The 26,538-nt window shown below is 41.3% G+C and overlaps 1 protein-coding gene across 1 annotated transcript in view; it reads left to right on the forward strand.

The window, feature by feature from the left end:
• Window positions 1–514: 514 nt before the first annotated feature.
• PEX5L (peroxisomal biogenesis factor 5 like) overlaps window positions 515–26,538 on the forward strand; it is a 118,309-nt gene continuing 92,285 nt past the window's right edge. Inside the window, exon 1 of the mRNA XM_075098415.1 lies at window positions 515–887. Within this exon, the coding sequence (XP_074954516.1) occupies window positions 867–887 (21 nt within the window). The 5' untranslated portion in view covers window positions 515–866. The remainder of the gene's footprint in view (window positions 888–26,538) is intronic.

Here is a 26,538-nt window from a genome sequence, read left to right on the forward strand (position 1 = left end):
GCGGTACCGCCAAGCCACAGCGAGAGCCGCCCGGTGCTTCCCGCGGCCACGCCAGGTCCCGCCCGCGGAGCACAGGCGGGCCCGGCCCCAGCGCCGAACCGGAGCTCAGCCCCCGCCGCCGGGGCGTCCGTGCGCCCCTCACCGTGCCGGCGGGGTCGGGGCGCTGCCCGGGCTGTCCCCGCCGCGGGGCGGCACCACCGGCGGCCGGCCAGGAGGCTCCGGGTGCCAGATCCGGGCTTTGCCTCCGGGACGCTCCCGGTTTCGTTGTTTTTAGGCGGACTGTTTTTTCCGGTTTTGGGGTTTTTTTTTCGTTCCCCCCCAACGCCGCAGCGGAGCCGCGGTTCCCCGGGCGGGGCGGCGAGGCCGGCAGCTCCCCCGGTGGGGCTCCGCCCGCTGGCCGCGGCGCTCCCTCTGCGGAGGGAGGGCGGGAGGAGGAGGAGGAGGGCGGGAGGCGGGGCGGGCCGGCCGGCAGCGGGCCGAGGCGAGGCCCGGCAGGGAGCGGGCGGCCCGGCCCCGCACCGCCCCGCTCGCGGTGCTCCCGCCGCCGCCCGGCCCCGGCCCGCCTCCCCTGGCCCCCCGCGGGGAGCGGCGCCTCGGCGGCACCGCATTAAAGCGGGAGAGAGACGGGGGGGGTGGGGGGTTGGGGAAGGCAGAAAGGAACGGAGAGGAGGGAAGGCAGCAGCCCGCAGCGCTGGGTTACTGAAAGCGGAGAGGAGCTTCCAGGACAAACCAAATCTTTTGCAAAAAATTAGGTCCTTCAGGGTCAGCAGCGTTAAGGTTTTGGGTTTTTTTTTTTTTCTCCCCCTTTCTTTCTTCTAGCGGAGCGCCCGGAGCGGTGCCCCGGGCCGAGGGGCAGCCGAGGCAGCATGTACCAGGGCCACATGCAGGTAAGCGGCTGCAAGCAGGCGGGGGAGCAGCGCCCCGGGCGCGTGCCGCGGTGGCCGTGGGGCGAGCGGAGGGAGGGGAGAGGCCACCCCGGCCCCCGCAACAAGTGACCCGCTGCAGCTCGGGGCCGGGAGCCTGCCCGGGGCTGGCTCTGCTCAAGGGGGAGGACGGGGAAGGGCTTCTGTCAACTTTGTAACCGGGTGAAGTTTTGCGTGTGCCTATTCATTGTACTTGCTTGTTCAAACAGATTCAAGGGAGCGTTCCAGGGCAAACGTTGTTAGGGCATGCTTTGACACTTGTCTCCTGCCATCCTCTCGATGCATCTCTTCCTCTATGTCAAGTGAAGGGCAAACAATAAGGGAAAAGACAGAGCAGTTGCTTTGCAAAATGTGCAAAGATTTCATGCCACCCTAAAGCTGTCGATTGGCAGTGTGTTGTTTGTAAAGGGGATGGATTTCTATTCTTCCCTCCCGACACGGGCTGAGGATTGATTTTGCTAAGCCCTGGGATGACTTTGTAGAATGAATTCAAACACATGTCTCAGTGACTTCTACGTTTTGGGCAGAAATCTTGTCTCATGGTCCTATTGATCGACGTCGCCATAGCAGAAAATGCCTCTTGCCCCTTAAAAAGCATGCTGGTGCCTTGGACGTGATGGCTTTAACCTTGACTCCCGCTCTCCTTCACATGGCTCTTCCTTGGAAAGCCCAGTCCAATCTGGAGGAGGAGGAAATGCCAAAGTGGAGTCAAGGTTTACACTGATCTCCCAAATAGTTGTTTGGGTTTTTTTTCCTCTTTTGGACCCAGCCTGGCTTTGTGTTCAATGCCAGGAACAATCAAAATGCATTCCTCAAGTCCAGTGGCACCAGCCTCGCACGTAGCACTGTTAGTACTAAGGCTGTTTGCAGAGAAACTGCAGTCTGGTAAGTGTAAGCTGAGCACTTCTGTTGGGTGTGATTCTGCACAGCATTTAGAGATCTGCTGAATGGTCATCAGGGACACCAAACTCGAGTCAATGTCAGACACGGGGCTGTGTTCAGTATGTGCGAGTTAAGCGAGGGCTCTGATTCAGCACTCTCTGCTTTCCAGAGCTGAATGAGAGCAGGTACTCTTTTGTGTCTGTGTTATCTGATCTCAACAATGGTAAATAACGGGCTATAATGTTGCTTGTGATAGGAGAGCAAACAGGCTTTAATAAGAAATGTAATCAATGGAAGGAGTATACGCATTACTATTTATTTCCAACAATAAGGTTAAAGTATGTATTATTTTATGGTAACACAAAAGCCATCCTATAACTAGGGATACGGAATTGGACATGGGCAAATAGGTATCTATGCCCTTAAAGCAGAAGTTCTTTGCTATGAGCAATATATTGCAAGGTTTCAATAAACGTACACCACTTCTTAAAAGGAAATGTGATGAAACATTGAGGTGTCTGGCAGCATCGTAAATTTTCTGAGTCACTAAAAGATTGAAATCAAATTTGCAAAAAGAAAACCAGGTCAAAACATACAAATGTTGTGACTGATGACCTTTAAATTTCTTTCAAAATATTTTTATTTTTGTAGCCCCAAAGTAATCAATTTCCAGCCAAATTCTCTTAAAAGTTTGCTGAATTAAAAATAGTATTCATATTGAATATACTTATTGAAAATAAAAACCTACCCGAGTTCATCAACCAAGCTCAATACATTCTGTCCTAACAGGAAGCACAAACGTTCTTCAGATAGCTCCTAAAAAGCCTAAAGCTTTAGGAGAGATTTCCATGTTTACCATACCCTTAATCAGAGCCTTGAAGTGAGTCAGGCAAAGACAACAAGGAGCTAATTTCTTTGCAGTGAAATGATCTACTATCATGGTTATTAAACCATGGTGGAACACAAACTATCGAAGTTACCATACAAGTATCAAACCACATGCTAACAGAAACATAGGCATGTTCTGAGCATTACGGGTGCTTTCTTACTACCTCCAAGATTTCTGGCAAAACTTCTACTCACTTGGGGAAAGCTATTTGCAATTACCTGCCAATCTAAAATCAGGAGAACCATGAAACCGTCCAAACTGGGGTGGATTAAGTCAGGCACCGGAGTTGGTACCTCGACTCCTAAACAAAAACAATCTTATTTTTAAAGACACCGAGCACTCAGAGAGCTTCCACTTCTTATGTGAAACTGGAGCGTTTAGCTGGACCCTGCCTGGGTACTTAAGCATCCAACTTCACAGATCCAAATGCAAAATGAGGTGCCGATACATATTGCCTGATCCTACACTCTAAGGCAAAAGCTCTTCTGAAGTTACTGTCATCAAACGCAGGCTTTGATTTAGAATGCCAGTCGTCATTTCCCTTTTTCCTAGGGTTTTGTTCTCAGATGTAGAAGTAAAATCTGCAGAAATAATTCCTTAGTCAGGTTACTTTAAGAGATATTTAGAGAGCCTGTGTTTTACTAATAACCTGCTGTAACTCAGCTAATTCTTGCAAGACTTCTGAAAGGTAGGAACATCAACAACTGTAACAACATAATAAGCGTAATGGCAGAGATTGAGAATTTCCCTACCTTGAATAGGCATCAAGCCCTGTCAGCTTCAGTGGGGAACGTCTGACTATGCTCAGTGACTTCTGCAAGTGTAGATGAACTAAGCAGTGCTTAAATACAAAGTCTAAGTCCAGCAAGCACCTGAAGTACTTCACTACATCAGGCCATAATATGTATCTTCTTAATGTGTAGTTTATAGTAGAGACTGGTTTTGTTTTTTTTTTCCCTGAAACCCAGAAAATCACTTGGTTTATTCCAAAGACCTAGGTTTAGATTTCCCTCTTAATGTTTTATAAATGAATCCTCACAACACAGAAATGGCAGAGAGGTCTTAAGCTAAAATTCAAAAGACAGTAGGAAAACCTATAACAAACAAACAAACCAAAACAAACACAAAACACGGAACTAAAAAGAAGGGATGTTACTGGTTCATCAGCTGTCCTTACATGTCCAGGTACCTTTCTGTAGGGCTAGCTTTTGTGTTGTGCACCACACGCTTTCGCATTAAATACTAGGAGAAAGGCGAAGCGGCCTTCCGCAGAGCCAGCACCACAAACAGAAACAGGGTGCAGAGAGGTATAGTGCCACGGGAGCTCCTTCAAAGCTATTTCACTATCGTAGTGAGCATAAGCATTTGCTTTAGCTGTATTTACCAACCTGTTCAGTTTACACAGTAACTGTCTGAAACCTACCAGGGACTGGCCCAGGTTCTAAGGCACATAAGACACCTCCTGAAGCCCCAGCCTTTCAGGTGGGGCTGTTGCCTGAGAAAGAATTTCCCATGAGGTGCACAGACTATTTGCCTACTAACATGTCACTTCGGTTATGGAACAAATTCTCTTTAATTCAGGAAACTGAGGCTCTTACAGGGTAAAACCTGATGGTTACAGGAGCTCACCCTGGGATTACAGAGAGAGCAAAGGACCTGATTCTAAATTCTAAACTGTACAGGTGAAAGAGAGCATTTCTCTCAGGACAATTTGTGCTGTTTTCCATCTTCTTCGAGGAAACAGTAGCAGGCCAGATGGAAGCAGAACATAAGCCGAGTTCATCCCACAGTGACTGTTCTAAAATGTCTATCATTTTAACAACCAACAATAAGAGGTTTTAAAGTTTTTAGAGTATATTGTAGAGCTGGTACCAGTCCCTCCCATTGACTTTTTTGAGAGTTCTATAAATAGATGGAGAGTAAATTACAATCATAGGATGGGATTTTCAGCAGCATAAAGGCTTTCAAAACTGTTTTGCCTTGATGCTGTATATAGTCAGCTTTCTCCAGCACAAATGGTTGAACAGAAGTAGTGCTTTGCCAAATGCTGGCATGGGATTTTATGTATGGCAACGTTACGTTTCGAGATGGCTTAATTTAGACAAAGCAGAAATCTTGACCACACATGGCTATCGGAGTTCCTGTGGCGTTTTTTCACAAGACCAGGCTTGTTAGTCATGACGCCTTGGCCAAGTTCCAGATTAGATAGCTAGTCTCCTAAACTTTTAATTGCATAGGCAATCAACTTCGTGCCCTTAACTTGTGTTCTGTAGTACCAAAGATATTTAACATTCTACCTTTGGCATTTCATATTTACATGAAACTATTCATATTAATCATGCACATTTCAGTAGGCAAACACATACCTGTATGATCATAGGGGTCTACAGAAAAATAACGATGCACACATGAAGATTCTTGCAAGAGGAAGCCTCAAGGGCTTCATGTTTTACTGCGCCTGGAAAGTGTTGCTAAATATTTCAGAAGTTACAAAAAACATTTGTGCACTGATTTCCCAACACTTCAGACACAGCTAACTCACTGGGAGAAGTGAAGCAGACCTGTCTCACAATGAGCTGCAGAAGCAAGTCCCATCTTTGCTTGTTTGGTAACCTATTAAAAATACTGTAATGTTGGTTTCGCTGCCACCTAAAATAAACAAACCCCAAGCTATTGATCAATTGTGAATAAAAAAGTAACCCCTCAGCTATGCATTTTGTCCATGAATAAACCAGCAAAGAATATGCACAACATAAAATTGAATTCAACACTAAATTGAACCTTTGTTCAGCCATTAAGATCAACATAAACTTAATAACTTTAAGCCACAAAATTCTAAAAATCTGGGCGCATTGCTGGAATGTTATGATTCATCAACATCACTAGGGATCATTAACTCCTAGCCTAGCTGACGTTCCATTATGATAAACCCGATAATTTTTCATTATAACAAGCCTTTTCTAGAAGTACTCACAATACTAGGGCAGTGTTTATTGTGGTATGTTTTCCATTTTGTCTTGATATTTTCCAGTTATTCACTAGCAGTTTTTCAAGTTTTGAACAGCACATTATGGACTGCTTACAAATGAAACAAGCTAAAAATAATGAGCTCGCTTTCATTGAAAGAAGTTCATTCAAAGGAATTAGGTGATATACGGCTTTTGGCTGAGGCGCATACTGAGACCGTACAAATTGTGAGTATTTGTAATGCCGGCATAGGGAAGCGTTCCTTGAAGCTGTTGGGCAGTTCTACAATAACCTAGCAGAAAATCTTGCAAAGGCTCAGAAACTCTTGCTGCACAGCGTATTTTTGCTGGATGCAACTTAAGAGGAACTCTTACTAGCTAAATAAGGTTCCATCCCTCTATTCTGGAATTAAATTAATTGAAAACATAGAAAAACAAATAGTCCCTAGCACTGTCTTTTTTTTTTAATACATTAGTCTAAATCCCGTACACAGCTTTGACAAAAGAGGCACTGTTTACTCCAGAAATCATGCTGTGTTTTTTTAACAATCACTATTGTCACGATTTACAGCAGCACGATAGTTGCTAGGCTTCAAGCTACACATCTAAAAACCCAGATTTTACATCTAGCTTCAGCAAGCCCAGTCACCTTTCCACACATCCATTTTGCCCCACCTGTGTTGTCCACTCTGATTACCTGGCATGTATGCTAAGCTTGAATAGCACTTTTTAAAAAATGTTTTCAAATATCCTAAAATGCACCTGCACAACCGCTAAAAGCAAGGATTGATGACCAGTAGCAAAACATGCAGCTGCATGAACACCTACAGAGAGAGGAACACTCTACTTTGATTACTTAGCTCATACTTGTCTGAAAGTTTAGGCTCCTGCATGTTTGAAAATTAATCAGTTCCATGGGACCCACTGTTAGTGTATCAGAGAGGGAAGAAGGCAGGCCAGCAGCCTCAGAATGGAAGAATGTAGATGAAACCGCTATGCAAAGGAAGAGGCCAAAAAGTGGAAAAGAGTTTACAAACTAGATTAGGATGAAATATCCAAGAAGGACAAAGTGCATGAAAGGGTGGGAAAGATAAGATAACCACATACAGAAATTTAGAGTTCCCTGAGAAAATGCAGTCCCCTAAACATTAGTTTGTAGAAAGTGGTTCCTAATTTATAATAATCTTGTTTCTAAGCAAGCTGTTTCTCCAGAAACTTTAAAAGAGGTTTGATGTCTAAACCAGGTATGTTTAAAACCATCCATGTGTTTAATTTGCTACCCTTTTTACAATAGTTCAAAATGAAAATGGCAAACACATTGGTATGTTACTTAGAATGAATCTGACCAGCTTGTTTTTCTTACCTAGCCAGCCCAGCAAGTGTCTGCTAGTTGTTTGTATCACAGAATGTAAGTTTGCAGAGTCTATTTCAGAAACAGCTGATACTGAAACTGAGAGAAGTAATTTTCTTCCAAATCAGGTGTCACGACGTGGAAACTAGGGGTGACTTTCTGTAGTCATGCATTTTCGTCATTGTCCAATAACATTACTAACGAAGTGCCTAAGGACCATAAAGGCCATATTCAGCAAATTCTTCTACCAGTTTACAATTATTACGAACAGGGTGATATTTCATTGCTTTCTTCTCAGTCTTTTGAAATTCTTAGTCATTGGTACATGAGTTTCACTTCCAATGCTTTATTTGCATATAAATAAATGAAGCAAAATCTAAAATATCAGGTAACTGGAACATTACACTTAATGGAAAAAAACCACGTCTCATCAGATTAGGTATCCCCATAAACAGAAAACACAAACCAAAATTTGCACTATTAGTCACATGCCTCAGTATTACTGCAGTTCCTCCCAGACATTTTTCATTAAACTTCTGTCAGGTTGGTATAATAGATGTAAGCCTCAAGTTTCCTTCCTCCACTTTTCCGTGGCCTATCAAGACACTCAGATTTGCCAGTGTTTCTTCTCTCACTGTGTCCTACTTGTTCTTTTTCTCCTCCTTATCCAGGTTCAAAGGCTTTCTTGAAATGTTTTGCCTCCTACCACATTTGCCCTGGAGTTTCATTTGTGCTGCCTGCAGTAGGGCAGCCCCGCTCACCCATGGCATGACCTCACGCTACATGCAGCAGGGTCAGGTCACCTCACAAGGCAAAGATGTTCCACAGTGAAGTTCACTGCCATGAGTAGAAAGAAGCAAAGTGATGGCTGGGGACTTTCCTGCCAGCTGAGCTCGCTGCTCACAATCTAAATCTAGATTGGGAGGCAATAGGGGACCCACCAAGAAGAAGAAAGCAGCTGGCTTTAAAAGAGCAACTTGACTTTGCCTACAGGCACTACAACATGTTGGTAGGCAGACCAATGCCCGTGCACTCTCATTTCTCACACCCTTATCTATTTTGGCAATCCCTAGAGAAAAATAATCACACTACAGTCTTTGTGACTTCCTCTGTAGAATGCAGGAACGTTTTACTGCCTCAAGTTCACTTGGCTTAGAGCAGTTTGCTATCTTCTGGTAACTTGCCACTGTTAATTTCATATCAATCCCTTAAAACACCTCTTGTCCTAATACAGATGTTGAATATAATACAAGTTACATCAACACAAATGTCTCTGGACAGCATTTTTCAATTAACATACAGAACAAGAGCTATGCATTTAGAATCTGTCTGTATAACAACAAAAGCATATGGGATAAGGCAAGTACTGGGCAATGAATCCAGACAATCTTTCTTGATTACATTAAGACAATACAGAAATTCAAATACTCTTATCCACTGACACTTAGAAATGACAACTTCAGAATGATTTTCAGATACATTTATTTTAGGACCAGTCAAATTTTTCTTTGTATTTTTTTTTCCTTAGATCAATCATTTGGCTTTCTAGACCAGTTTTCAAAAGCTGACGAAACAAACTAAAATCTGCCTTGCCAACATTAGAGCCAACTGTATCTATCATTACGTGAGTGAATGTAAGTGGAAATTATCCTGATTAAAATAAGAGAATAATTGCCTTCAAGCCTTTTTCACATTAATCCCTGTCTTCCTAATGTCACCAGTTGGGTTTCCAAAGTTACAGTGTCAGGTAAAGACTACAGCACACGTCCTGAGTAGGAGCAGGAAAGCTGTTACAAACTGCATCTTCTAATTCAACATTTTCTAGCTTGTACTTGTATCAAGAAAAAGCATCACGAACCTTTACTTGCTGTTCACTAAAAGTCAATTGAAAGATAATACTCGCCTGTTTAAGCCTACCCTGGAATAGAGACATCTGTTTCTCAATAAGTAATACTGAATACGAGAGTTTCAGTTTACAGAATTTACTAAGGTCAGGTTTGCTACTATCAATGTAGGAATAAGCAAAGACTATAATAAGTAGAAGCTTTCTGTGTATTTGAGTGTATGTAAACCAGACAAAACATTGCTTTTTGATGTGATCGTAATCTGTCAGAGCTTTTTAAAGTCCAAGGGAGTACCCACTAACAGGAAGATGTTAAAAAAAGCCAGTATCTGGTATTTTAGACAGAACAACAGATTAATATTATTTATGTAAAGTAGGAGTATGGCCTTAGTCTTCACTAAGGCCTTGGACACTATTGTGATAGAAACAATGATAGTAATGTCATAGAAGTGATTAACAAGATAATAAGCGTAGCTCAACATGTGTCTCAAAGCAACAAGTTACTTCTGCTGTCATTCACTGAAGTTTAACAAGGAAGATAGTTTCCCAGTTACAGGCTTCAGATGTAGGTGAGATCTTTCATCTTTTGCTACTTGTCTTCTAACACTCCTTCCAAGAACTGGGACAATAGGAATAACAAGGAAGAATGACTAGCACTAGTAAGTAAAAAACCAAACCCAAACAAACCAAAAACCAAAACCCCAAACCAACCCAAACAAAAGCCCACAACACAAAAAACTTCTCAAAATAAGAATGACAACAGAAGGTTAGCTAAGAATCGGATTATCTGTAGTATGTCAGATAAAAGAAAGGAGAAAAATGATGATGCACAACAGAGAAAAATAAGGCAAAAGAACGGAAACTAGGAAGCAAGGAAGTGCTGTTACTGTTCTGAACAGTAGAAAACATTAATATCACCACTGTACTTAATCCAGAAAATGTACACAATGTGGCAAAGTATACAAAACTGGGAGGCAAAGACTTGGCTGGCCTGTGCAACAAAACAAAGGAATCTGAACTATTAGAAAACAGCTGGTCACTACATGGAAACAGCGAAAGAACACTTTTCCCTGGAGCACTTGCAATGAAAGATTATGTGCTGTTCAGGAAAGACAGAAAACCAAAGTTGTTGGTCACCTTAGGAGCCTGGATCTCATGAAAGTGGGCAGAAATTTTTTAAGAAGCTTCAGAACTAATGTTTTCAATCGTTAGAATGCTAAGGGTAAGCCAAAAGAACACACAAGGACTGGAGATACAGTGCTCCTCAAAGGCAGAAGGAAGGGGTACAAGTTGCCTAAAGGAAAGCTTATTTAGATCTTGAAAGCATATGAAAACAACTGTTCAAGGTTTTCCAGTTACAAGGTTAAGAAGGCGGGGGGGAAGCAAAAGATACTTAAAGTGGCATTCTTATTATGGGTAACCTAATTTGTGGTGCAAACCCAAAACTGTTACAAAGGTATGAATCCTGCAGTTGCTACAGATGTGTGAAGCAAAAGCTCATGCATAGATACATTATGATATCTGTCCCAAGCTGCCGATAGAACTATATGAAATTGAAAACTTCGTGGCAAATATTTAGTAGTCTAGTTATGAATCCAGACGTGGTGTCATATGACAGGGCGACAAAATATGTCAAGATTTAAGATAAGGTGAGAAAAATGGTAAGATAACTAACAGCCCAGACACCCACATGGCTATCCATAATCTGCAAGGTTTTAGGGGACAGACTTTAAGAAAAATTAAACAAAAACATACAGTGAAAAATGGGAAAAGTGCTATTTGAATTTATCAAAAGAAGATAATGTCAGGCTAACTTGACAGCATTTTCTGTTGTCATAACTGGGTTTTTAGGAAAGGGAGATGTAACTGACTTGATCTGTATGGTCTTTGATAAGCTTTTGTTGTGGAGCCACAAAAGAAATTTATTAGTGAAGCTGGAGAAAGTAAGGAATGGTAGAAAATCTCTAGAGAGGACAAGAAACTCATTTTCACGGGGAAATGAAAAATCCAGCATGGAAGGAAGGACTGTCAGACTGAGGAAGGTTTAATAGAGAAAGTCTTTGTGGACGAGTGTTGGAACTGATGTTTGATGTTTCATCCATAAACCTGCTAGAAGCAGGGACTACATTTGTTGATTACTCGATGTTGGGAAACATCATCAGTATTGGGAAATGTCATCAGTACTGATGAGTTTCAGGTCACTCTACAGAGGGAACCGTATGAACTTCAGCAATACAAATATGATTAAATTTAACAGCACAATATGCTGTTGAACATCAATAACAGAAAGCGACTACCCTAAGCTGTAAACTATCATTTAGAAATGATTTAAAAGAACGACTTGCACATACAAGATGACTCTAAGACATTAATGCCATATACGCATAGAAGAGACAGATGCAGTTCTAGTTTTAGGAGAGGTTTTTCCAGAATAGTCAGGAAAATATCAATGCAGATTTTCAGTTGAGAGTCTTGTATGTACACATCTGGTTAAGAAGAGAGGCATGGAAACAGGTCCAAAGAAGGATGATCAAGGAGAAGGGAAAGCCTATCTTACGAGAAGAGACCAAAAGATTTTGGCTTATTTTGTTGAGCAAAATGACAGCTCAGCAAGAGCATAATCACAGCATGTAAATGCATCACAGAGATAAACACCAGATATGGAAAAACCTAAATTAGCTAAGGACAAAACTGGCACAGGAACAAATGGATATTAACTGGCTGTGAATAAATTTAGGTTAGAATTTAGAAGGAGGTTTCTGATCATTAGAGTAATCAAGGTTTCCAGTAGCCTTCCAACCGGAATAGTGGAGGCAAACACCCCAATTACTTTAAAGATTAAATACAATTTATGAAAGACTTTGTGTGACATGCTGCCTGCGAGAGCAGAAGGCTGAACCTCCATAACCCAGCAACACCCTCCTTGTCTTCCGAAATGTCTCTGACTTCAGCAGAAACAAATCTGACTCTTGTTCAGTCAAAGTCCTCAGCATCAAGAAGTCAGAAGTCTTCCTATTAGAGCTATGGGGAGCTTGGTCTTCACAGCTTCGGTAACCTCCTGCCAATAGAGCTGTGCAGGAGCTGACAAACTAGTCCCGCTTCTCCCATTGCCTAGCCCAAAACATCATTTTGACTACTTGTAGGGCTGAGCTCTACAGTTTGAAAACTCTCTCTGCCAGCTTCCTTATCGAGTCTCCCACTCAGCTGAACTGATAGTTTTGCTACATATAAAACCTTAATAATCAGAGAAATGTATTTCCCCCATCCAGCTAAACTCAATGGTTCGTGCTAACAACACTGAAGCTTTTCCCCATCTTGTATTCATGTTTCCACAAGCAGGCACCGAGGGTTTGAAATCACCAGCTGTGTTAACATTGTGTACTAGTAAGCTTATATTTATTTTAATAACAGCCAACATAGCAGCATGAGGATCTAAACTAGAATCCATCAGAACCAGTAGGGGTATTTTCCCAGACCACAGCTGACTAGGATACAGCTTTTTCTCTGTACTATCACCACTTTTCTCTCCTGAGCTCTAAAAATGTGATGGTCGTTATCTAGAGCATATGCTCTGAAATAAGAGAACTTGGTGCCCTGTTCTGCAGTCCTAGTCAGGAAAAACTACTGAACTCACTTTGGCCTGTTCCCTTTGAAGGGATCATACAACTATATGTTATAGTCAGTCCCATGTCCCTTCTAGTAGACTGAGTCAGAAAGTTATTTCTGGCTTAATTAGGATCATAAAACTACTTCAGGATCTGATTGCTGGGGTTCCTGTCCTGTTTCAGATCACGATGGCTGTGATTTACTTCCCTCAATGTATCAGGCGGACAGATGTCCATGAACACTCACTCCATCACAACTTGATAACATCATTACAGCCTCGCAGCTCTTGGTTGCTAGCAGCATTGCTCTGCTACTCTTATTTCAGAATTTCAGGAGTTATACCAGCAAAGAGTTTCCAAATAGGTGAGATCACTAGATAATGGCTAGTCAGAGATATGCAAAAGCATATTGCTAAATTGACTGAGCAAGGAAATACGATGGCGATGAGTTAAGTAATTTTTCCTGCCAGTACACAAAAATTGAACACTTAATTTCCAAAGTGTTTTATAGTTTTCAGAGAGTAACAAAATTTCACTGCCCTTTTCTCAAGTAGTCATTGACAAATATCAGAAATAAAGTTTCAAATAAAATTCCAAGTAATTAACTCAGGCTTATTAATCATCGCAGAAAAAACTGTACATTCAGGTTGTTATGTATGTTGTGTATTTTCCAAGCACCAAGCAAAGTAATTTTATGTGAATTTACAAACGAGTGTATTTACCATTCCTTCTTGCACATAAACTCACTCAAGTTCCATCCTGTAAGTGTCGTTTGCAGAATTAGGGAGCAGGACTATGTTACTGAAGTGGCCAACTGGACAAGATAGATTCAGACTGGAAAGACTACATATATCAAGACAAAATTTGTCAGATGGCTAAAATGTACGTACATAGTGTGCCCACTGAACAACTGCAGTTGGCTGAAGAATTGCAAATAGAAAGTATGGGAATAATAAGGTTTTTTTACTTATGCCCAGCTTTTCACAAGGAAATAGAGCACTTCGCTTAACTAATCCACAATAAACAATCAACATTTTTTTTCCAACTATGGTGAGTCGAATGCCTGCATGGTGCTTTCGATATATCACTGCCGATGGGAGTTCTTTGATTTCTGGCCTTTTTTGCTAAATCAACAGTTCTAAAAATTAAAATCCTACCTAGCATTTCAGCTGACAAGAAGGTAGTTGTTTCAACTGCATCATCTTTTGGACAGCAGGGGATCAGCAGGGAGTGTGAAAGCAACGGATTTACACTCATCTACAAGTGGAAATTCAGCACTAGTAGTATTTTCACTATGACATTTATATAACAGGTGGTGATTTATGTTTTATTTTGAAATGACCAAAATGACAGCTTGACTGTCATTCCCACTTCAACTGACAGATACACACCAAAGACATGTTAATACTTTCCAGAATACTCCAAGTTTACTAGCCAGAAACAATTATGCATCTATATTTTTTAATGGGGTTTTTTGATTCTTTGTAACTGACACTTCTTGAAAAGCAATAGAATCATTGCATAAGAGTTTATCTACTCATCATTTGTTTCTCCTTGAGTAAATCTTTTTTATAAAGGTCAAAACAAATATATTACAGACATCAGAAATTCTGCTCAGGCTTATATTTACAGGTTCTCACAAAATAACAGGAGAAACAGTTATTTAGTGTATCTGTTTAGCATTTCTTTCCCTCCAGTTTTAGTTTTGGGCAGTCCATCAGAATTTGTGTTAATGGGCAGTAAAATAATTTCTGAAATGTGAGAAGCATAATTTCACAGCAGGAATTCATTACCGATATTTATCTTATGTCACATACTAATACTTATTACTGGCAGAGGATCCTGGCACCACGTACTCATGTACAGCAAGATGCATTTAAAAATATAATAGAATGGTTTGGGTTGGAAGGGACCTTTAAAGATCACCTAGTTCCAACCCCCCAGCCATGGGCAGGGACATCTTTCACTAGACCAGGTTGCTCAAAGCCCCATCCAACCTGGCGTTGAACACTGCCAGGGATGGGGCATCCACGACTTTTCTGGGCAACCTGTGCCAGCACCTCACCATCCTCACAGTGAAGGATTTCTTCCTTATATCTAACCTAAATCTACCCTTTCTCAGTTTAAAGCCACCCGCCCCCCGGCTTGTCCTGTCCGTACATGCCTTTGTCAAAGGTCCCTCTCCAGTTTTTGTGCAGGCCCCCTTCAGGTACTGGAAGGCTGCTGTAAGGTCTCCCCGCAGCCTTCTCCAGGCTGAACAACCCCAACTCTCTCAGCCTGTCTTCACAGGAGAGGTGCTCCAGCCCTCTGACCATCTGCGTGGCCTTCCTCTGGCCTTGCTCCAGCAGGTCCATGTCCTTCTGATGTTGGGGGTCCCAGAGCTGGACACAGCACTGCAGGTGGGGTCTCACCGGAGCAGAGCAGAGGAGCAGAATCCCCTCCCTTGACCTGCTGGCCACGCTGCTGGGGATGCAGCCCAGGGCACAGTTGGCTTTCTGGGCTGTGAGTGCACATTGCTGGGTCATGTTGAGCTTCTCATCAACCAACATCCCCAAGTCCTCCTCCTCAGAGCTGCTCTCAATCCATTCCCTGCCCAGCTTGTATTTGTGCTTGAGATTGCCCTGACCCACGTGCAGGACCTTGTGCTTGGATTTGTTCAACTTCATGAGGTTCACACGGGCCCACCTCAAGCCTGTCAAGATCCCTGTGGCTGGCATCCCTTCCCTCCAGCATGTCGACCACACCACACAGCTTGGTGGTGTTGGCAGACTAGCTGAGGGCGCACTCAATCCCACTGTCCATGTCACTGACAAAGATGTTAAAGCAGCACCGCCCCAAATCTGACCCCTGAGGAACGCCCCTCGTCACTGGTCTCCACTTGGACATCAAGCTGTTGACCGCAACTCTGAGTGCGACCATCCAGGCAATTCCTTACCCACCAAGTGGCCCATCCATCAAACCCATGTCTCTCCAATTTAGACACAAGGATGTCATGTGGGACAGTGTCAAATGCTGTCAAGATGCTACTTTATGTTAATCTACTCCCCATCCAGTGAAATCCTGATATCCTGGTTCCAGTAAAATCAGTGACAAAGATACCATTAATTTCAGTGCAATCAGGATTTTGTTTAGAATCTTTCACGGGGGAGGCATCGTTCCTTGTCTCAATATACTCTTAAAAGGGACCTCTTCATTCTGTGAATGCAGAGAAATAACTGGTATAGAAGGCGGCTAAATTCTACTTGGGGATTTGTACCTGTTCACACACCATTTGTATGTGGTACATTATCTACTTTCTGCAGAAACAGTTGAAGGATTAAAATACCTATTGTACAATTTGAAAGGTTTTAAATATAATCTACTCTGCCTGTAAGAGAGGCAGGCTCCATTATATTTAGATCATCTCTTCCAATAGGTTAGATAAGAAAAGCACTCAATCAACTAAGCAATTTTTGTGAAACTTGTTTACTGTTTGGATTTGAAAAAGGCAACACTTGGCTCAGATCAGGCGAGAAGGAAGTTTGAAGACCCAGCATAATCCGCTGTGTGTGGGAATAACGCCCTGCCCTTCCTGGCAGTTCAGTATGTGGGAAAGGTACTGGGCAGGACAGTTACAGCAATGAAGTCCATTTCCGCAAAGATTAAATTCTCCCAAGTGCACACATGCCAGGTCTTAAGTCCTTCACTGGAACTGCACAGGATCATATCTGCTAGCTACATACCATTTACACCAGGACCAAGCCCGAGGGGACTGTATTTTTTTATTTAAATGCAGGTTCTGTCCAGTAACTTTCTGGATCCACATGCGTAATGACATAACCTCCAGTGGTTATGGCAGTCCCAGAGAGGGATCCGAGGTTAAGCTCTTGCTTTGCCATGGCCACAGATTTTCTGTATGAACTTGGACAAAGCACTGTCTATGTGCCTCTGCTCTCCATCAGTAAAACAGGAATTAAAGCACTTGCATTCTCACAGGGTGTTCTCCAGATGTATTAAAACATACAGAAGCACACGTTCATTCAGTTGGAGAGCACTTTTGTTTCTAATTCCTAAACTGATTTTTTTGGTGATAAAAATTAAGTCATCTTAAAAAATTTTTTTAGATCTGAATCCAAGCTTTTTGCCAGATTTCACAGAGAAATTAAAGTAACAGCATGCTACAGGATTCAGTGCCCTTCACATAACTGAACTGGTAGGGGAGTTGGAAGATATATACAGATAATGGAATCCCAAATACAAGAGGGCTCTCCCCAAAACAGGGACAACTGGCCAAGTAAATTTAACTCTTCCTTCCTTCTGGGATATTGCTGATAAGACACAGATAGAACAATGATTCATGTAAGAAGAGAAGCAGATGAGTACTACAACAACAGAGAACCATAAATGGGTAAGGAAAACTAAAAATAACCAAGGAGCTACGAAGCAGAGTCAGCCGGGAGCGTCCTCCCAGTGACAACACACAGCGGTGGGCACACAAGTCACACCACGGAAGCGGGGCCAGGATGGCGTGGCTGAACCCCCAACCGCAGAGTGTGAGGAGGAGGAAAATCTCATTCCGAACCAGGCTCGGTACCTGAGCAAGGGGTCAGAGTTTTAAGGGTAGAGCTAGTTGAACACGTGTTGTAGCAGATAGCTCAGGAACTCTTGGTGATTTTTTCTGTTGGTTCTAGGAAACTAGAACAAATTTTTCACACCACAGTGCCCCAGTCTATTCCCAGCTATGTCTGGCTAATCAGCTGTAATGCAATTCATTCAGTGCATTACCTTATAACTGTTGTATACTCAAGCTCTGTAATAAAAGGTAATAAAAGAAATACAATAAATGGATAACACTGAGCCCAGTCTTGATTTCCAAAGCAGTTTGCTACACTGGGGCGCACTAGCAAATGACCTGGTCTTCAGGAACAAACCAGCATTGCTTACTTTGGTTAGAAAGCCTTGTTTACCTGGCACTTACAGTAAAAGATTATTCTGGTTTCTCCATTTTTCACACATAATGCAGAAAAACAACAGTGTCATGCAATAGATAAACTTAGTATTTTTCTAAAACAAGATTTGGTTTACAGGGTGGCTTTCTAAGGCTAATAACACATGATAACAGTAAGAGGACAAGGAATAAACTGGTGTTGAGCAATGGGATGCAAAAAGCCAACTACTGGACATGTTCAAAGTGGCTTTTCAAGATAGAGTTGTGAAAAGGTATGAAGTGAGAGTTCATCCAAAACAGTAGAATCAGTTGGAATAATTCTGAGAAAAGGGCCAGAACATGTGTGTACTGTTAGGAACCCTTTCCTGCTGCAAGTGGTGTGCTCTGTTTCTAACACAGTAACTAGCAGGCATATCCTCCTGAAATTTTGAACATCATGAGGTGACATCTCAAAGACTGATACCTGATGAAAGCATTAAAGGCCTCAGAAAGAGGCCTTTTCTAGACAATTAAGATATTTTAGTCTCCATAACTAAATTTAGATGAAACACTTTAGTGAACACTGGAATTTAAGATTAACACCTTTGTGTTACCTGGAGCAGATCCTTGGCCATGCGATTCTTAGTTTGTCACGGTGTCAAAAAGCAGCAGCGAGAGCAGGGCAGCCAGTTAAGACAGCTGAGAGACACGCAGCTCCAGCCGCTGGAGCACTTCTACAGGAGAAGGATCATGCCAAAGGTGTCCCAAATATCGCTGTGGTTACCAGCTGCTTTATCAGCCTTTCTCTACAGAAGGAGACTGCAGCTTCATAACTGGTATGAATTGGTCTGCCCCATGGGTCAAGAAGGATATGTACATTCCCCTCCACCCTCATTTCTTAAGCTATGCTAGGAAAGACAGTTTCAACAAAACCTGCTGTTAAGGGCCATAGATCTTGCTTTAAGTAGCGCTCAGTTTTGAATGTACTTCATCATTAGACTACATGAACTGTAGGCTACTGCTTGTAGAGTCCCAGGCCAGCTCTCCAGGGAATATCACCAACCTCTCAAAAAAAGATAAGATACTTGCATCTCAATTCCCTAGGGATTCTTGTTTAGGAGGAAGGAGGAGTCCTCAGTACTATTCCCTCTAATACACTGTGCTGCCTTTAGAGCTAGAACTACTAATGATCATACCAAAAATTATCTGTAGTGAATCGTAGAGATGGAAAATAGGATAAAATCAGATCAATATTGAGTTGAGTGGAACAGATCACTGCAAGCTGCTGAGCTATACCCCCCACCCCCCGACATCTGCAGAGACCCTTTTAGTTCAAGGGATGATACAGATATAATTAGAAGAGAACCTGATGCAAGATATTAGAAACAACAGCTAAATAACATAATGCCATGGATTAATATTGAGAAGCTATTTTGCAATAAAAGAAAAATTTCGATTTCAACAAATGCTGAAATACAGAACATGCTGAAAACATCCAGAAAACATTAAACCCAATCATTTTAAGAGAAAGCTACATAGTCTTTTTAGAAAAAAAAAAAAAAGAACAGAGGGCACTGCTGCTGGCTAGGTATTTGTTAATTTTTCATGTGAATTTATTGCATATGTAAGTGATTGAATTAGTAGCACTGACAGGAACCCAGGCACAGTAAAAGCTTCCTGATCCTGACACAGCACTGCTCAAGCTGTACAGTCCTGACCATTAGCAATGCCGCTACTGAAGCCCTGAGCCTTTCTCTCAAGCAGAGCCTGCAGAGCACACTGGAACTGGACTAAGCGAGGTATTGTTTCTGCGATGTGAACTCGCAGACATCCATAACAAAGACTAGGATGAGACCACCACACCTTTAGATTAACGACCTCATTTGGACTCTGATGCCAGGCTCCAGGGAAGAAAGTCCAGTGCAAGCTAATATCATGCTACCAAAATACTGCAAGGTAAGTTTTGGGGGAAAAATGTTAAGAGGATTTTGTATTTTGTGGTAAAAAGACTGAATGCAAAAGGAAGCCAGAAACAGTCAGCTGGCAGAGGAGACTATAAGGTACAGAAATCAGAATGATTTCCCACCTTTGAGAAAAGGGGTCATTTCCAGACAGTCAGAGGCTGAGCAGGGAAATCTGGATCTTCTATCACAGACCGATAGATTGCTTCAGAACAGTGAGGCTTTGAGAGCAAACTAGGGGAATGTAAATTGCATACCTACTAATTTAAGCATGCAAGTCTATTGCCAAATATTACCATGTAAAAGGAACACAGGTATCGTGGCTGCTGTGAAGTCCTTCGGGAGGCACATAACCTTTTGGGAGCCCTTCCCTCCCTCCCTGCAATGTATTAACCTTTTGACCACGTCAGTGCTTGGATCTACGTAAAGAAATCGTACACACAGGCAGTAATAGTTGGGGAGCAGTAGAAACAAAACTGTGCAAAACATCAGGGATGCAGGATGTTGTGTGATTTCTGTATGAAAACCTCATATCCAAGAATAGGTACAGATCTAAAAAAAAGGTATTTCAGATACATTATGAATGTGCAGATGAGCAGCCACGGGGAAACGATGCATTGCTATCTTATAAACTATATTCCTGTAGTGTCAGATTATGACAATTATAAGAACGTAATACGAGCTTTTTCTAAGAGTAATGTTGCTGGATTTAATGGTGCTGCTAATGGAATAAGATTTTTCTTGGAGTAAGGGTGCCATAAACCAGCCCACAGTCACCACTTCCTGTTTACTTCTTGCGGTTTATTCTCTAGAGCAAACAAGTATTTCTTTCACTGGAAACTTCGGCTTGTTACAAAAAAATCATCGCTTAATATTTTCCTTTAAAACACCATTCATCCTCATGGAAGGCATTTCTTTTTAAATGAAACATTTTACATGTAGAAGAGTGAAAGAATTACTGTTCTGTGGTAGCAGAGTGGTAGAGCATCACTTAGGCGTTCTTTTTCAGTAGGTCCAGACAGTCGCTTCTAAAATCTAATTTAGATATAATGTGTAACTCATTTGAACAATTTTAGTCACTTAGCAATGTTACTATGGCATTTTCCTTTTTATTGAAAGTTATTGCACTGCTGCAAGCAAAGTATTTCGTTTGATGAATTTCCGCGTGGGTTGATCCCAAAGGAGAGAGGTCAAAACATGGGAGACCCCCAAATTAAATTCCAATCCAATTTAACAATAGCTGTAAGGGAAATGAGGAAATACTAGTTACTCCAGAACCTCAGTCTCATGGTAACATGAAAAATGAAGCAGATCATCCAAAAATTTTACATAGGTTAAGTTTTCACCTGTATACAAATGGCCCGTGAGCAACTACAGACAAAACCAGGCAGAAGCTCCCATTGCATGGTGACATTGCACCGATGAAAAGATTCACAAGCTGGGACTGAGATATACATTACAAAGAAACACACACTGCCATGCCCAGCTAATAGTAGAACTAGCGAATGTTTTTGACATTTAGACCACACTTGAAATTACAAAAGACATGTCGTAAGACATTGACAGATTTTGAGGCTAGAAGGATCCATTTATTGTCATCCCATATGAACTGTAACATAGCACAGGCTGACAAACTTCACCACCTATTTGATCTTCAGGATCATGGTTTGAAGGAGAACAGCATATACTCTGGAAAAGCATCTAGTCCAAGTTTAAAGACTTAAAGCAATGGGAAATCTACTACTACTTGCTCAAGATATTCCAGTAGTGACTCCTCAGATTATTCAAAGTATTCCTAGTGAGTGTTATCAACATATTATAACATCTCTTAAGATAGTTTCTAATGTATTCTGTATGTGTATGAAAGAAAATATAATAAAGCAGATAATAGTTCTAGAATTCTCAGGCAAACTGTATATACAATGAGAAGGTTTGAAATTATATTTCTGGGCATGGAGAGTGTACCTAGCTTGGTCAGGACCCGTGTAAGTAAGGACATGAAAGGATCAGTTAAAAGTCTGTCTTGTTTCCAAAACAGTATTTCAGTTCACTCACAGTGGACAGAAGTGGCAGCTGGAGGAGTCAGAGGAATAACCCTCAAGGCAGCAGCAGCCTCTTGCTATAAATGGCACAAAATGATCTTACAGTGTAAAAGTTCCCATTGCCTTTGGAGGAACCAGGATTTCACCTCTAGTCTTGTGGGAGGGATTTGTGATCAACTTTTAGAAAACGTCAAGAAACAGACAGGCTGCTTTGTAAAGCGAACTTAAAATCTGCTTGCATGTATATGCCAGGAGTGTGTATTCCTGTACGTCATAGTAAGCAAAATGTAGTCTACCTACTCTGAGGTGGTTTAATCCTGTATCTATTACAGAACTTTCTCAGAAAGTTCCTGGCAACGAGAGTTTTCACACTCCAATTAACAGAATAAGAAGCGACAGTCTCTCAGCCTGAAAACAGTTCCCACTAACAATGATCTGGACAAGGCTACAGAGAGAACTCCTCTTTTCCTTACACACGGAAAGGAAACAAGCTTATTCAAGCATTTCTTAAAAAAAAATGGAAGAACCATTTTTACCCACACTCAGAATGAAAGCAAAAGACAAAGGATTTTGAACTTGTCAGTAAAAGGAATAGGTTAGCATATGTCCTGGTCTGGGAAGAAAAGTAATCAATATTTAAAGACACTAAACAGACTATAGTTGGAGACAGTCCTCTCATCAAGAGAATGCTGGAAGCCAAGAAAAGGCCAGAGGAAAGCTGAAAGGGTAAATTACATTGTGCTGGTAAATCAAGGTAACAATAAACACAGGTCAGAATAAAAAAAATGCGTTGACTCTACTACTAACCTCTTATTTCCCTACTCAGTGGAAAGGAGAAGTAGTACAACCAGTACCACACCCCCCACTGCTTATCATTTATGATAACCAAGCCAATGCTACCAGCACTTACAACAGCCCTATTCCATGCTTTCCAATTATAATCACTGGATTAATTTCTGTCCTGTCAACTCCATGAAGATACTAATTTCTTGTACTAATGCCCTTCTCCCCATCTATTAATATAAATAGTAGTCATTTCTGTGCAACTAATACCGAAGTGAAGTACACTGATTTGGTACGAGCGGAACAGAAATGGAGTGACCTTTCCTGCAAAATACATTACTAATTGTTTGAATATTTACCTGAACTAGCCAGTTAGAGCTATTAAATTACAGAAGCTTTTATATCCTGGACAGTATAATATTTGATTTCCTTCACAGAAATTATTCAATATCAATAATTCAAACCAAAACACATCTACCATATATTTTTAAATTCTGGATTAGGATCGAAGGGATGCTTTTGCTATTCCCTCATGACAATACAAAGGCAAAAAAAATCCCTCTACAGGGACTCGGTAGTTGAATCAACTTGTTTATGAAGCAAAGCCTACTTGTTTTATTGAGAACAGTCTCAGCAGACCACAGGTAGCGTGATTAATCTCTACCTGGATGCTGTCAGCCTTGCTTTGCTAAAGCAGCTCCTTACCTTGAATTTCTAACATTTTGACCAATTATTTTTTTCTCCCCCAAGTACTTGAGCTGTATTTATCTGGTAGCAGAAGTTGAAAATTAATAATCCACTGGCAAGATTACAAGCCTGTACCTTTCCCTTGCAGTTGTATTCACTCAAAACAAAGTTAGTCAAAGAAGCCTTAATCAAGACACATCATTCTACCACACGGTGTGGGCAAAAAGCTACTTGGATCCTTTAAGCTGGGAACCCCCAGTGAAGCTCCATACTAGCAGGGCAGCCAGCAGGGCAAAGCAGGTTTACTGTGATGGGACATCGGTGCCATGTGTAGCTGATTTAGTCACCTGTGTTCCCCAAGTACTCAAGAAAAGGCACATTGTTTCTTCTGTGCCTGTCAATTCATTGTTTGGAAGCCGACAGAGGAAGTCCAGACAGCCCTGGCCCCCGCGTCCCCCCTCACACAGCTTTTGCTGCCCCATCTGAAAGAGGGTTCCACACAGGTGCTAAGCACCTCTGATCTGTTCAGAGGGCCAGATACTCCCCTTTTACTTCATTACAATTAGGGGTTAAGTTACAGTTAAAACTATTGGAAAGAGAATTACTAAAAGGTAAAATAATTAAAAGCTTTACCAATAACCAGAGTACTGAATCTTGCTTAAGTGAGGGCTATCTCCTGAATACCATCCATCAGTAGTATTGAAATAACATTTTGACAATCCAACATATCAAGTTAGACTGGAGAGTTTTCACAGAAACTGAACATGATGCACTAATAACACAGACAGCACGTGAGGCACCTGCGATTCCCCACAGGTCAGACTTGCAGGATTCTGCCACACTACCCCACATAGCTCACTCAGAGCTAACTTCATGCAGGTGCGTACACGTTAACAAGCTGCAGTCGTACTTTGGGAGGAGATCACTTTACTGAGTAATGATACACATTCTTTTCATTATTTCTACTCCCCTTTCACTCCATCACCTCCCACAAAAAATAGCATTTCAAGTGCTTGCTGCATGAAGAGTGACTATGAGTTAAAGCTAATTCAGTGCCTAAGACTTACCAATACATCGAGCAGTCACAATACAGTGGAAAAAAACAACAAGCTTCTAGAGGCTCCAAGAAAATAGCTTGAACATCCTACCCTGAGACAGAATCTTATCTTTTGACTTAAAATTGCAGATCCTGTATAATTTATGCTCTAAGCACTTAAAAAAAGTGGGCAGTTGTCAAAAGATAACCATTTTTAAAAACATGTAAGACTTAACAGTAAGCTTTTTTTGCCAACACATGGTTGTGGGGACTTTCTGGTGGTAGCCAGCATCGACCTGCACAGCTGAGCCCGTGACGACAAGCAGGCAAGGCCATAACTCCTGCAGTTCATGCAGAGGTTCTGTTGCTTCATAAAAAAAAAGCTCTACATACTTTATCAGTACAGCAATTTGAAGTTCAAGTGTCTCGAACGATCTCTCACTATCTAAAACATGAAATGTATTTAAAAATAAAGTTTTCCTGTAAAACTAGCATTTATGGCCCAATTACTGCAGAAGATAATGGAAGCCTTGTGGGAAATAAAGCCATTTGTGTTAGATTACGAAGGATCTTTTCCAAACAGTGTACTTCTGAACATATCCAGCTCTGTAGCCATATTTACTCAAAAAAGCTGGGTTTAACTCTGTGACTACTACTCTCAAATGGTAGATTGATGAATGAACTATACAAATTAATCAAAATCTGATGCTACATGAGTTTTAGATCATTCGTATATACAAGAAAAAGAATTGGACTTTTCTAAATAGGCAACTTGTGTAACTGGTACTTCAGGCAGAGAAATGGGATTAGACAGAATCATTTGGAAGGTCACAGAAAGAGACTGCAAAAAAATTTCCATTCTGACTCCCTACCAGACTTCTAATGAAAAAATATTTTGTGATATTGTGACAATTGGTAACCTTTACATAATAAGACCATTCTTGTCCCCAGAAAAATCAATAGCTGCATCTTCATTAGATCCAATCAGTAAGGCTAAAATTCCAAATGCATTTTGGTAGAACAAGATTTTATTTATGTATGCATTTTTATATACATAACCAGAGAAAGAAAATTAAATGAGACATATGACTAACATAAAACTGCCAGTAAATATCAGATTGTCATCTCCAAAGGAATTCTAAAAATTCTTGCTCTGTCTTTGGACTTTAATATTTTCTTATTAAGCCCTCTGCCTTGAATATGAACCTTAGTACCATGCTGGAAATCATTCCATACAGAACATCAAAAGTTAGCAGACCAACAATAAATGTTCCACAGCAATATTTATTGCTATGTTGTCCGTGCTGCATGTACCAAAGGTCTCTTGTTAGGATTCCATGGTATATGAAAAGTGCCAGCACTCTGGAAAATGTTACTGGACACATGGTTCACTGTGCCTATGAATCCAACCCTGTGCCTCAGTTTCTCTCTTCGTAGAAATACCTTAGGGACAGTACCAGCCTGCCTTACAGAGATCTATCACATGGTTAAACTCTGATGCATGTCAAGCACTTCTAGATCCTTGGATTAAAACAAGTGATAAAGTGAAGTGGTACTGGAGCAAGCACTGACAAATAAGGTGTCCTAAACTAAGGTAGAAAATGCACCAGCTTCCCAAAAATGCACGCAGGGGAAAAGGGAGCTATCTTATGTGCAAAGCAGAGATTATTTTTTTCACATGCTGGTAATTAAAGTTAAAATGAGGCTCCACATAGCTACAAATGAAATTTTTATCACCTCTTCCCATTTCCTCTTTTTCATGTCATCATTTACACCGCTTTTCTGGCCTATCATGAAACCCTTCATCTGAGAATTAACTTCCTCAATTCCCTGCCTTCCAAACCTACAAAAAATGCAGAAATTACTTCCCTCCCTCACTGTTCTAACCGCATTTTTTTCTTTTTAGGAATGCTTCTATCATGACAAGTTTAACCACTTCACTTAATGTGTACATGTGAAAATGAGATCAAGACAAAGCTGTAAATTACCTGGTCAGTGTGGGATCATGCGCACAAAACCATTCAGATCTGCCATCACACATTTTGTCCATCACTGTCCTATTGCAACTATATAATCCCTTTAGCATTGCATTTTAATGTACAGTGATGTTTCAGACTGCTTCATTCCAGGTTTTTGTTTTATATAATCTGATCTTGAAATAGTGGGAATTATTAACTACTATAATATAGCAAGTTATTTTTGAGGCATGGGACAGGAAATACTAATCCTGCACCATTAAAAGTTATTCTGTACATACATAAGTCCAAGAACAACATAGATACATATGCTAAAAATCCCCAACCTGACAGTTCAGCACATCCACAGGGCTGTGTAGGAAAACAGCTCAACCTGTTAAGAAACAGATCAGCACTTTCTGCAGTATGACCTAGCTCTTTCATCTTATTGAGCTTCAGCGGGTTTTGCTGGCTGGCAGTAGCGAGCAAAGAGAAACAGAGAAAAACAAAATGAAAGTTGGGGTGAGACATCAGCTTGACAAAGCTGCAAGGGGAATCTCTTTACCTAACTCTCTATTTCTCCCGGACTTGCAGGCACTCACCAGTGAATTGCAAAAACCTGCTTGTTTTCCACACAGGCAAGAAAAATTAAGTTGCATAAGACTTGGTGTCTTTTAGAAAACACATAGGGAGTCTCAGTCTAGATTCT

Source organism: Phalacrocorax aristotelis, chromosome 7 (genome assembly GCF_949628215.1).
Source record: "Phalacrocorax aristotelis chromosome 7, bGulAri2.1, whole genome shotgun sequence".
Lineage (NCBI taxonomy): Eukaryota > Metazoa > Chordata > Aves > Suliformes > Phalacrocoracidae > Phalacrocorax > Phalacrocorax aristotelis.